This window comes from Carcharodon carcharias, chromosome 17 (genome assembly GCF_017639515.1).
Source record: "Carcharodon carcharias isolate sCarCar2 chromosome 17, sCarCar2.pri, whole genome shotgun sequence".
NCBI classification, from domain to species: domain Eukaryota; kingdom Metazoa; phylum Chordata; class Chondrichthyes; order Lamniformes; family Lamnidae; genus Carcharodon; species Carcharodon carcharias.
The window spans coordinates 94,379,092-94,392,891 of record NC_054483.1 but is presented as its reverse complement, the minus strand read 5'-3'; the positions used below and the strand labels follow the sequence as shown (position 1 = coordinate 94,392,891).

General features: G+C 48.4%; 1 protein-coding gene across 1 annotated transcript in view; it reads left to right on the top strand.

The window, feature by feature from the left end:
* Positions 1–13,800, top strand: part of LOC121289681 (protein CC2D2B-like) — a 365,202-nt gene that overhangs the window by 89,420 nt on the left and 261,982 nt on the right. Inside the window, exons 12-15 of the mRNA XM_041209305.1 lie at positions 1,186–1,430; positions 2,928–3,192; positions 4,921–5,012; positions 6,585–6,905. Coding sequence (XP_041065239.1) covers positions 1,186–1,430; positions 2,928–3,192; positions 4,921–5,012; positions 6,585–6,905 — 923 coding nt within the window. The remainder of the gene's footprint in view (positions 1–1,185; positions 1,431–2,927; positions 3,193–4,920; positions 5,013–6,584; positions 6,906–13,800) is intronic.

Sequence of the window (13,800 nt, the reverse complement as noted above, 5' to 3'; positions counted from 1 at the left end):
GCTACACATTTCCTGCTGGCTGGTGTGGCGAGTTTGCACGCCAGATCATCTGCTTTTCAGCTCATTATATATGTGTGAACGTGGAGCACCTCATATCTCATGGCGGGGTGGGCTGGGATTCGTCCGCCCTGCTGTGACCTCATTGGACCATCTTTCCGGGCACCATATTTAAACTGCTGCCATGCATATCATTCACTCTGCATCCTGAGACTGGTCGTGGTGAGTGATGGCCCTGAAAGGTAAGAAGCCTACTGCCCGCAAGTTCAGCGACAATGTGCTGAGGACACTTCACGATGCAGTTGAGGAACATTGAGACATTCTTTACCCCCATGATGGCAGAAGGAGGTCCACCAACCTTTCCATGCTAGCTTGGGAGCAGATCACCAGGATGGTTAGTGCCAATGCTCCTCAGAGGAGGACTGCCATCCAGTGCAGGAAGAGGATGAATGTTTGCATCTGCAACTTTCTCTTTTCACGCTCTCACAAGCCCATCATGCATTCACAGGGGTACAGTCCACAGAGATCTCATACACTATTAGCACAAGGGATATCACCACTGACTCTCCTACACATACTTTGGCATCTTCATCTCTTCCCACATCTGTGCAGCTCGCATCCTCAGCCCTTATGCAGGATCACTCAGCACACACAGAAGTCAGGCATCCTTATCATCTGCTTTGGCATCCGTCCTGCTTACGGTCTGTCCATTTGTTTTTATGCAGGACAAGATCGCCCACAATTAAAGAGAGAGATCCCAGACCGGAGTTTGGGGGATGGGGTGCCTGAACTTTGTAGAACGTGTGACAGAGCTGGCCGGTGCAGAGGGTGCACTGAGGGTAAGATTGGCATTTCCTAGCCGTGAGGACCCATTAACAGATCATTGGTCACCCAATGAAACTGTAAGTGCTTTGTAATGTTGTTGACTATGCAGCCAATCACTAATTATCTCTTTTCTTTTTGACAGGCACCAGCATCAAAACGAAGAGGCCCACTGGCAGCCAGCCCATCAGCCCCAGCCCCCACACCACCTTGGATGAGGATCCTGAGGACCCATTAGATGTAGAGCCATCACAGCATTCACCCGCACCCTCCACCAGCACAGAGCCACATACCTCAGTGAGACCTAGTTCTAGAGCAGGCTCGGAATCACAATCTGGTGAGCACAGCACAGATTTGGGACCACAGCAAGCGGAGGCAGGGATATCCAAGGTCATCAGACTGCTGGAGGCCAGGTTCCTGCAGAGTCCGAGTCAGATGACGAGCTTCTGGATTCGGCTCTCACACAGATGTTGGAGCTGCAAAGACAGACACGAGAACATCAGACAGGGTTGTCAGATGCTGTCACCAGATTGCAACTGATGATGGAGGAGTCTCCCCGCGTTCAGCCTGATGTCATTGTGCCGACATGTCAGCGCACCGAGGTCAGCATGGTAGGATGGCGACCGCCATGAAGACTTTTGTCCAGGACATTATGCCTAATATTGCCAGGATCTGCACTCCATTGCCATAGGTGGGATCCATCAGTAGCTAAGTGAGAGGTAGACAGGGAAACTCGGCCTCTCTCCAGGCCTTGGCCCTTCAGAGAATGCCTGCCAAGGTCACCACATACAACAGGGCGTAGCAGTCAGCAGGCTGCCTCCATCTCTGCTGTGGATGTTGGGGACACAGCTAGACATAGGTAAGAAAAATGAAGAAATACTAAGAACTCAAAGGTACCTTGGACATCCACAATCTGTGTAGAATTTGAACAAATGTAAATAGATTTTGACTCATTCCACTTCTCATGTTGTATATGCCTCTTCTATCTGAAGAAGCGCTTCGTGGTCCATCAAGTGTCACAGATGCTTCCCCCTCCTCCCAGATGTCTCATCGTCTGCCTCCACTCTAAGGTGTCTAGAACCATCTCACGACAGTACCTGACAGTTCTCTGCACAGTATCAAAATGAATGAAGCCTCTGCCTCTAAGAAAATTATGGTTGGCCAAGGCATATCTGAGACCTGCTTCAGAGGTTCATATTATGTTGCCTCACGGGTTTACAACCTGTAGGCTGCTTTAGTCCCCCAATGTTTCTAGATAGTTGGGTGCTCAGTGTGGATCTTACAGGATTGAATGGGGAGGTGCATGGATTCAGCGAATCTTTCATTGGCCTCCATGTACTTTCCATAAGCCTTGAATGAACTTCACATATGGACCCAAGCTGGGATTTCTTATGCGCTCCTTACTGCCTGCTGCGCTATTTCATGTCCATGTGTACATCTGAAAATCACCCCAGCATTAGTTCCCACCTTCCAACCTCCATGATTTAGAGCTATGAACCTCGTTGACAGATGTTGAGCCTTGCGATTCCTGCTGGATGGTTAAAACTGTGCAACCTAGGAGTTGTCTGCAGAGGCCCCAGATGTCTGACTTGAACTTGAGAGGATGCAGCGCTGAACCAGAAGGTCTGGCTAGTGCCTCAACACATTGACCATCTCAGAAAGGTAAGCTGAAATGCAGCCTCTCATCCACCACTGAGAGTTACAGATGACAGCGCTCTTTAGAAATATCTAATGCTGGGCACTGAGTACGGTGAAGAGGTCTGAGCAATTGCCTGTGTGAACAAAAAGCAGTGTGGATTCAGAATCAACCTGACACATGAAGGTGAGAATCACTGAGTGATGATTGTCCTCCTTGAGAAGTATTGCCAGACTGCAGGCATACTGCCATGAGAGCACTTAGGATTGCAGTGCTTCTCCTGCCTCTTGAAAACTGCTGTAGGCAGTGGGATGTTGGCGAGATGCTTAAAGAGGCTGCACCATCTCAACACTGCACACAAAATGCCATATTGCATGTTTTTAACCTGTAACAGAAAGGCCACATCTCCTGGGGCTGCTATACCTTCCAAGGATGAGGACATTGTGACAGAAGATTGTCACTCTTCATTCAGAGATGGATGTGCTGCATTGACCTGATTCGAATCGCAACCAAGGTAGTAAGGGGCCCCAGCATGGAGGGCAGTGGTGAAAGAGGCTCGTATGAGCCAGTTGTCATCATCCATCTGGAACTTGGTGGCTATAAGCATGCCAAGTGCATGCCTGCCTTGACTGGTCCATGCTATGGCCTCTTCCTCTGGAGCCTCAGCTTCCTTGCCCTGATTGAGCTCAACCCTTTGGACACCCTCATCATTAGAGAAGACTTGCAGCTCCTCCATTGCTCGTTCTGACAAGACATCCCCTCTTTGGAGCGCCAAGCCATGATGATGCAGGAGAGCACTGTCTGACCTGTCCAGACATTATAAGCGCATCTTCAAGATGCTAATGGTCTGCTCAATCAATAGGTGTGTTGCAGAATGAGCAGTGTTATACCTCTCCTCTGAGGCACTTTGTGGCTGATGAACAGGCATCATCAACCATGCCTTTTGCAGGTAGCCTTTGTCACTGAGGAGCCAACCCTTGATACGCTGAGGGCCCTCAAAGATCTATGGCTCCAGCAAGTGGCTCAAGATGTACAAGTCGTGAGAGCTTACAGGGTATCTGATACATACCTGCATTATCTGCTCATGTGGTTGCAAGCTGCACATTGAGACAGTAAAACTCTTTCCTGTTGACGAATTGTAGTACTGTTCCCAGGGAGCTCTTAGAGCCACATGTGTGCAGTCGATTGCACCCTGCACCTATGGGAATGTCGAGGTCACTTAAAATCCCACTGCTCTGGCAGCTGGGCTGACTTCATCTAAGCAGAACTGGACGTAATTGTGAGCCTTGCTAAATAGGGCATCCATAACCTCTCAAATGCATTTGTGAACAGATGCTTGAGAAAAGCCACAGTGGAGCCCTGGGATGAGCCCCTTACGAAGAAGTTCAGAATGGCTGTCACTTTTAGAACCATTGGTGATGGGTGGCCTCCCAGTTCCTGTGGTGTCAACTCCTCCCAGGGAATGTGGCAGATGTGAGACCCCACATCCCTAGACATGCAAAGGAGTCTATGGCACTGTCTCTTGCTCATCTGGAGCTTTGAGAGGTGCTATCTATACACCCTTGGTCTTGCCAGACGCCTTCATGCAATGGCTCCATCAGCCTCAGTTCTGGCTCTTGAGAGGGTCCCACTGGCCATTGTTCATCAGGGTGAAGCTCCTCCTTTAGCTCAGCCTGGCAGCGATGGGACCTTCTTCTTCTTCTTAGTTGCCTGATTTCCAGGATGAAGGCAATGTTGTCTGCTGTATCCATGAGTCACTCCTGCTTGTGTCTGTGGAAACAGTGAATAGAAATGTAATTGAACATATAAGCCTGCAATGGTCGCCTTTCAGTTGCTAACTAGGGAGTCATTGTGGAGCCAATGGGTCACTTTTATCCCATTTTATGTCTTACAGCATCCTGGAGCACTGGTATGGGATCCAGCCATTGTGCCCCCCCCACCCGCCTTTCCCACCCCTCCCACCCCTCCCTACCCCAACCTCCACCAAGTGACGCAGGCATGGCAAAGCTTTGACACAGGGTCTGACTGAGTTTTGCCAGGGGAGAGAAGTCTCAGTCAGGGCACTGCCAGTGATAGCTTACTGTCCATTTAGTTCCACTTTAACTTCCGTCTGCCCATCATAGGTACAGATTTCCCTGTATATGTTTTCAGAACAATTTTTGCAGGCGTCAAGGGAAGATGTTTAAACTTCTCATTATACACAGCATCTGGGACCAGAGAAACTGTTGCCCCTGTATCCAGTTCTATACGTATTGCTTGGTCCTCCATCAGCGGTGTTACCCAGTAGCCCTGTGAATCACCTGCCAGTCACAAGATGTGGAGGGGCACTTCTTTTTTGGACTCAGTGTCCCTCTGATCCTCCCATTCCTACAACATGCAGATTTTTCTTCTTGTTACACCAGACTGCAGATTTCTTTTCCTCCGGTTTGCTTTTCCGGTTCACTGGTACTTTTTTGTTTTTACAGGCACGCTCAATGTGTCCCTTCTTGCCACACTGATGGCATTCAAGGTTTCTGCAACAAAATTCAGATGGATGGTGACCGGGCTTTCCACAATGGTAACATTCTTGGCTGCTTGCTGTCTTGAGTACATGCTCAGCTGTCATGTTATGCACTCGAGTTGATGCACTCAGCTGCTGTGCTTCTTTTGCAGCCAACTTAGGGGAACTTGCAATCTCTATGGCTTTCTGAAAAGTGAGGCTAGTCTCTGTCAGGAGGTGTTTTTGGATTGCTTCACTACAAAGGCCACAGACCAACCTGTCACAGAGGGTATCGTTCAGTACTTCATTGAATTTACAATGTTCAATGGGCTTCTTAAGTACTGCAATATACTGCACAATTGTTTTCCCCTCTTGGTTTTTTTTTGTGAAATCTAAAGCTTTCTGCTATGACAAGTAGCTTAGGGGAAAAATGCATCTCCAGGACTTTTACAATGTCCTCATATGATTTTCTACCAGGTTTGTCAGGCTGCACCAAGCTTCTTAATAAGCCAAGGGTTTTAGCTCCCATCACACTTAAGAAAGTTGCCACCTTTCTATTATTTTCAATTTTATTTGCAAGGACAAAAAACTCAAAGCAATCGGTGTAGGAGCTCCACTGTTCAACAGTCTCATCAAAATGTCCTATAGGTCTGGTAAGGGTAGTCATTTTCTGCCTTAAATGTGCTGCTGTTTTAAGAGCGGTAACTCTTTTGCTTCAGGCTTTCTCTGCAGCTGTCAGCTTTCTGTCTTTGATTTTCCCATGCTTTTCTGGTTTAGGTGGGTGCCCAGTGAGCGTGGGCGTTCTTTTTTGAAGCTGCAATGTTCAATCACCTCCGCGCCTACGTGTGTACTGATTAATCTTTGAAAATTTATCAGCAGTACCAGTACTAAAATGTAACATCTCTCCCCCATGATACTGTCATAAAATGAATGCAAGTTGCGGCTGTTGTGTAAATCAAAGGATACACAAAAAAGAAGTGCCCCTCCACATCTTGTGAGTGGCAGGTGGTTCACAGGGTTACTGGGTAACATCACTCATGGAGGACCAACCAAAACGTATGGAACTGGATACAGGGGCAGGAGTTTCTCTGGTCCCAGATGCTGTGTATAATGAGAAGCTTAAACATCTTTCCTTGACACCTGCAAAAATTGTTCTGAAAACATATACAGGGGAATCTGTACCCATGATGGGCAGAACGGAAGTTAGAGTGGAACTAAATGGACAGTATGCTATCACTGTTTGTGGTGAAAGGCGGTTATAGCTTGAGAAGACCCGGTTAAACTGGGCAGCAGTACACAGCATTGAAAAAGAAGAAACTGGTTTGACAGCTGTTATTAAAAAACATGCTATTGTTTTTGAAAGAGATTTGGGAAGCATGAAGGGAATTACCATAAAATTAAATATCAAAGCTGACTCTCAACCAAAATTTCTGAAGGCCAGAATGGTGCCTTATGCCAGTGCGAACATAAGTCAAAGCTGACCTGGAGCATCTGGTCAAGATATGAGTCTTGCTACCTGGTCTCCCACTGCGAATGGGCAACATCCATTGGTCCAGTGCTCAAGAAAGATGGCTCCAGACGCATCTGTGGAGATTTGTTACTGTTAACCCTGTGTTGTGTGCTGAACAATATCCACTTCCCCATATTGAGGACCTTTTTGCTGGCCTGGCTGATGGACAGAAATTTAGCAAAATAGATCTATACCAGGCCTACTTACAAATGCACGTTGATGAGAAGTCTCAAAAATATCTTACCATCACAATACTTGAGGGACTGTACAGATATTGCTGTTTGCCTTTTGGAATAACATCACCTCCAGCCTTGTTTCAGAGGGCCCTGGACCAGATCCTGAGTGGCTTGCCTGGAGTTCAGTGCTACCTTGATGACATCTTGGTAATGGACAAGACTGATGAGGATCACCTCAAGAATTTAGATGCCGCCCTACAAAGGCTAGAGAAGTATGGCCTATGGGTTTGCAAAGACTGAGTTTTTTCAGCCCTCTGTGGAATATTTGGGTCATGTCATTGATGCTGCTGGGCTTCATAAAGCACCCTCCAAGTTCAAGGCTATTGAGGATGCTTCAGCTCCTCAGAATATCAGCCAGCTTTGCTCATTCTTAGGGCTGCGAATTATTTATTTCACAGATGGCAATCCTGCTGAAACCCCTGCATGAGCTTCTGTGTCAGAACAAAGCCTGGAAATGGACAGAAGCCTGTGATGCTGCTTTCAAAAAGGCTAAAGCAGTGCTGACAGATTCCTAGATACTGACACACTTTCACCCCTCCTTACCTCTACAACTTGCATATGATGCATCGCCTTATGGAGTTGGTTTGCACATAACACCCTCTGGTGTGGAGAGGCCCATAACATTTGCTTCACAGATTATAAGCAAAGCAGAGAGCCAATACACTCAAAGTGAACATGGAGCACTGGGAATCATTTTCAGAATTCGGAAATTTCACCAGTACCTGTTTGGATGGAAATTCATGCTGCTGACTGATTATCAAACACTCACCTCAATATTCGGACCACACAGAAGCATCCCTTCTTTAGCTGCAAGTAGGATGCAGCATTGGGCATTGATGTTGAGTGCTCACATGTATATGAGATTAAATATCAAAAACTTGCTTTGCATGGCAAGGCAGATGGTCTTTAAAGGCTGCCCCTACCAGCCAGCCATGTAGACGCTGCCAAGAAAGACATCTACTTTGAACACGTGGGTCCGGATTCCATCCTCATCGCCAATTTATTGCACTTTAATACTGGTACTGCCGATAACTTTTCAAAGATTAATCAATACCCACATGAATGTGGGGATGATTGAACCTTGCAGCTTCAGTTTTAATTTACTTCAACAACAGAACTAACAGATGGATTCTGCAATCCCATAATGCACTGGCTTGCAAAGTAAAGCAAGCTAAACAAGACATATAGTACCAAACAAGGGGCCATCAAAATTGTAAACTGCCAGCTGCAAAGTTTAGAGGTCATGAGGCATATTGGCCCATGGCCCATTTTCAGTTAGTTCCTTCTGATACTCATGATTTCCCACAAGAGGGACAAAAGGTTTTGGGAAGCCAATCTTACAATGGCCCCAATTGGGTTTATATTGTTTCATAGTTTGCCATTGTGAGATTTGAATTCTTGATAATCTTTTAAATGAAAACCAAATCAACAAAATTGGGATAAATCAGGCACAGCCCCTAATTCAGGTCAGCTGTAAAACCAAGGACAAAAGTTTAAAGGAACCTTACAAACTTTAAATCAAAATGTGATTAAAGGGGTCAACAAAACACCCCAGTCCCCGCAGTGCCCACCGAGCACGGAAGGCCTCGAGAGTGCCAGCAGACACCGCGTGCTCCCTCTCCAGGGACATCCGGCAGCGAACATAGCCGCGGAAGAGGGACAAACAATCGGGCGGGACTCCCCCGTCGATCGCCCGCTGCCTGGACCTGTTAATGGCCAACTTGGCCAGGCCCAGGAGCAGGTTCACGAGGAGGTCCTCCTCCTTCCCGACGCCCTTCCGCACCGGGTGCCCATAGATCAGGAGCGTGGGGCTGAAGTGCAAACAAAACATCAATAAAAGGTTTTTCAAATAACTAAAAAGGGAGTGCAGCCTACAACACCCTATGTATATATGGTCCACGGACTCCACAAGACTGCAAAAAGGGCACGTGTCCTGAGAGTCCGTGAACCTATGCATCCTCTTATTATAGGGGACTGCTGCATGCAACACCCTCCAACCCAGGTCCCCAATAGAAAGGGGGAGGACACCTCCGTAGAGGGCCTCCCATCGGGGGCCTCCGCCGCCGGACGGCAACAAGGCATGCCAGGGTGTGTCCGGTCGACGGACAAGGGCGAGAAAATGGAAGGTGTGCAGCAGCAGTCCATACAAAAAGCCCCTCTTTGCCGTGCCAAAAGGCACGGAGGGCATGTCCCCGAGGCGGCTCATATTGCGGGGCACCAGCACCCGAGGGAGGGTTCGGGGCTTGGGGCCAATGTGGAATTCTGTCCGAACAGGGGAACGTTCAGAGGGAAGACCACCGCGCACCTGGGCCACCTCAAGACCCAAAATAACGTCGGGTCTGAGCACAACCGTTCTCAGGTCGTGGATGGCATCGGCTGCGACCTGGACACTCACAGACGCGCGTCGCGCCAACTCCTGCGGGAGCATCCAGCCCAGTCCTCCGCCACCCAGCACGTCCCCGATCCTGGTCACACCTGCGGCCACAGCCCTCCTCTCCGCCAACCACTGAAAAGGACGGAGGGGCGGATTCCTGAGCAGCGGCTCTCTGACGATAGCCGCTACTCCTGACGGGGGAGAGCTGCGTCACGAGGCGACCACTTTCCAGACTTTGATCAGGTCTTGGTAAAAGACGGGCAACGCCTGCAAGGAGCCACTGAGGCCCAACTGTTCTATAAACAGGAGCTGCACGTCATAATTCAGGCCGTGCACCTGACGGAAGAAATATGTCGTCAGGGCTAAAGGGTTGGTGGTTAGGGAGGGTGGTGAGGTAGTTGTGGGAGCTCCGGTTGTGCATGAGCACTGGTTTGCCAGATCTGGAGGGGCTACCTGCAAGTAACTCTTTCGAGTACAAACACATTTCCATCTGTTTCAGATGAAGTTACATTGTTTCATAGTTTGCCATTGTGAGATTTAAACTCTTGATAACTCTTTCGAGTACAAACCCGTTTCCATCTGTTTCACATGAAGTTACATTGTTTCATAGTTTTGCCATTGTGAGATTTGAACTCTTGATCTTGGGGTTACAAACCCAGTACCATAACCACTTGGCTATTTAGGCCAAGCTTTTTCAGATGAAGTTACATTGTTTCATAGTTTATCATTGTGAGATTTGAACGCTTGATACTCTTTTGAGTAAACCTGTTTCCATCTGTTTCAGATGAAGTTACATTGTTTCATAGTTTGCCATTGTGAGATTTGAACTCTTGATCTTGGTGTTACAAACCCAGTACCATAACCACTTGGCTATTTAAGCCAAGCCCCTAACACTTGGTGGTTGTAACTCTTTCGAGTACAAACTCGTTTCCATCTGTTTCAGATAAAGCTACATTGCTTCATAGTTTGCCATTGTGAGATTTGAACTCTTGATACTCTTTTTTTTGAGTAAACCTGTTTCCATCTATTTCAGATGAAGTTACATTGTTTCATAGTTTGCCATTGTGAGATTTGAACTCTTGATACTCTTTCAAGTACAAACCTGTTTCCATCTGTTTCAGATGAAGTCACATTGTTCCATAGTTTGCCATTGTGAGATTTGAACTCTTGATACTCTTTTTGAGTAAACCTGTTTCCATCTGTTTCAGATGAAGTTATATTGTTTCATAGTTTGCCATTGTGAGATTTGAACTCTTGATAATCTTTTAAATGAAAACCAAATCAACAAAATTGGGATAAATCAGGCACAGCCCCTAATTCAGGTCAGCTGTAAAACCAAGAACAAAGTTTAAAGGAAACTTACAAACTTTAAATCAAAATGTGATTAAAGGGGTCAACAAAACACCCCAGTCCCCGCGGTGCCCACCGAGCACGGAAGGCCTCGAGAGTGCCAGCAGACACCGCGTGCTCCTTCTCCAGGGACATCCGGCAGCGAACGTAGCCGCGGAAGAGGGACAAACAATCAGGCGGGACTCCCCCGTCGATCGCCCGCTGCCTGGACCTGTTAATGGCCAACTTGGCCAGGCCCAGGAGCAGGTTCACGAGGAGGTCCTCCTCCTTCCCGACCCCCTTCCGCACCGGGTGCCCATAGATCAGGAGCGTGGGGCTGAAGTGCAAACAAAACATCAATAAAAGGTTTTTCAAATAACTAAAAAGGGAGTGCAGCCTACAACACCCTATGTATACATGGTCCACGGACTCCACAAGACCGCAAAAAGGGCATGTGTCCTGAGAGTCCGTGAACCTATGCATCCTCTTATTATAAGGGACTGCCGCATGCAACACCCTCCAACCCAGGTCCCCGATAGAAAGGGGGAGGACACCTCCGTAGAGGGCCTCCCATCGAGGGCCTCCGCCGCCGGACGGCAACAAGGCACACCAGGGCGTGTCCGGTCGACGGACAAGGGCGAGAAAATGGAAGGTGTGCAGCAGCAGTCCATACAAAAAGCCCCTCTTTGCTGTGCCAAAAGGCACAGAGGGCATGTCCCCGAGGCGGCTCATATTGCGGGGCACCAGCACCCGAGGGAGGGTTCGGGGCTTGGGGCCAATGTGGAATTCCGTCCGAACAGGGGAACGCTCAGACGGAAGACCACCGCGCACCTGGGCCACCTCAAGACCCAAAATAACGTCGGGTCCGAGCACGACCGTTCTCAGGTCTTGGATGGCATCGGCTGCGACCTGGACACTCACAGACGCGCGTCGCGCCAACTCCTGCGGGAGCATCCAGCCCAGTCCTCCGCCACCCAGCACGTCCCCGATCCTGGTCACCCCTGCGGCCACAGCCCTCCTCTCCGCCAACCACTGAAAAGGACGGAGGGGCGGATAGTTTTGCCATTGTGAGATTTGAACTCTTGATCTTGGGGTTACAAACCCAGTACCATAACCACTTGGCTATTTAGGCCAAGCTTTTTCAGATGAAGTTACATTGTTTCATAGTTTATCATTGTGAGATTTTTTGAACGCTTGATACTCTTTTGAGTAAACCTGTTTCCATCTGTTTCAGATGAAGTCACATTGTTCCATAGTTTGCCATTGTGAGATTTGAACTCTTGATACTCTTTTTGAGTAAACCTGTTTCCATCTGTTTCAGATGAAGTTATATTGTTTCATAGTTTGCCATTGTGAGATTTGAACTCTTGATCTTGGGGTTATAAACCCAGTACCATAACCACTTGGCTATTTAGGCCAAGCCCGCCAATTGGGTTTATACTCTCACAAGAATGCACAACATGAGTTAAGGCCCCACATTGCTTAAATTGACATTTGATTGTTCCTAACATGCCTCAGCTGTGCCTTCCTCTCCATTTGGTTAAGCAGAAACTAGTTGGGTACCCCTTCAATTGGCCCACAAGTGCAGCAGTCGACTCCTCTCACGAGACCCGAGAGCCCTCCCTGTCAGTTTCTTTCATAGCTTGTTTTTCAACTGCATCATGGAGCAGCTTGAAAAATGGTGGTGCTGAGATATTACTACCAGACCAGCTTCGAGCCCCCCCCCACCGCTGTGACTGTTTAAATCTGTCCCATTGTGCTGGAGGAGCATCATGTTCAGGTTTCTCTCCCTCCAATCACTCTCCTTTCTTCCCCTCTAATCCTTGATCATTATAGTGGTTGACATCCCTGTCTTCCCTCCTGAACCATTTGATGTTGATGTCCCAATGCCCCATGCCCCATGTAGACCTGACCTCTCCCCATCCTGAGGCCCATTGTAGAGACTGCCCCGCACCCCCCACAACATTACCTGTTCCCCATCTACTGGCTGCAGATGCCTCCCCCGACTGTGACTGTGCCATTTGCAGTGCAGTATCAAGCCACCAACCCCAAGGACTGATGTGTGTTAAGAACTGACAACGCCCTGTGCACCATGCTGCGCACGATGGACATATAACTGACAGGCCTTCACCCTCCCTGGACTGAGATGAAGACAGGCATGCCATTTACAGCCCTCTAAAATGTGGCACAGATCAACAGGACTGTCAGCTTTGTATCCCTGACTACTTGTTGCACAACTGCCCAGAACTGTCTCAGCTTTCTGGCCCCAACTACTTGTTGTGCAACTGCCCAGGACTCTCTCAGCTTTCTGGCCCTGACCAATTTCAACCACCCCCCCAAGTCATGTACCTTGTGCTCTTGTTCCCAGTCATCCTCCCCGGTCAAGCCTTTGCTCTCCAGCTCCTTCCCTTGCCTCTGTCTTGTCTCACCACCGCCACACCACCCCCCCCGCCACCCCCCACCCCCCGCCCCCCACCCCACCATCTCCCCAACTCAGTCACGTCTTTGCCCTCTAGCCCCTTAAACCACACTGCCGTCCCACTGGTCTTGCGTGGTAAGCCTTGGCTCTGACCCAAGACCACCCCCGTCGCCCAAGTTCCTGCTGGCTTTGCCTGCACAGCTTTGCACAGGGTTGGAGTGGCTGTGAGCGCAGCACTAAGAAAAGTAGATGAAGATGCCTCAAGGTCATGAGTGAATTGGTGCTCGCTGGGTGCACGTCACTTATATCTGGTCGTGATTCACGCCGGTCTAATTAGCTGCTGGTGTGGCCATTTGATCTGGATTGGGGGTGCATTTCTGGTGAGCTGCCTTTTTAATGAGTATTCATGATACTCAAATGTGGTTTTTGACATGGCAGGCTATCTGACCCACCATGAAAGTCAGGAGCGGAAAATTGTGAACTTTTTTTGCGCTGGTGGGAAACTGACTTTTGGCTGCTCTCCGCATTTTCCTGTTCCACCCACCATGACTCCTGCCACTGACAGGAGCGGAAAATCGCAACCATTGTGTCATATTCACAGTGTAGAAAACCTATTCGTTTCCAGTTGAAAATTTTGCACTCTGAATCTTCACTCTGATTTGTCTGGCCACTATCGGCTTGCGCTTATGTGGGTCTCTTGCACAATTCCTGTTGTTGCCAGGATGCTGAAAATACCTTTTGTTTGCTTGTATCTTATTGTAATCTCTGGTGGTGTCTCCAGAACCATATTTCCTACATAAGTGAGCTCAATGTTCCTTTACATTGCATTCTCTGCAAACATCTTGGAATGCAGGAAAGCTTCATGGTTGGTGCAGTAAACTGCACTTCCCACATGGCTTGCTTGGTTTCTGCACCCGGGCTACCACACTTAATGCTTGCAGGTGTTGTTGTCCAGCCACAATGGCTTTGTATTTTCTGTCATCTTTTAGCAGTGTGTC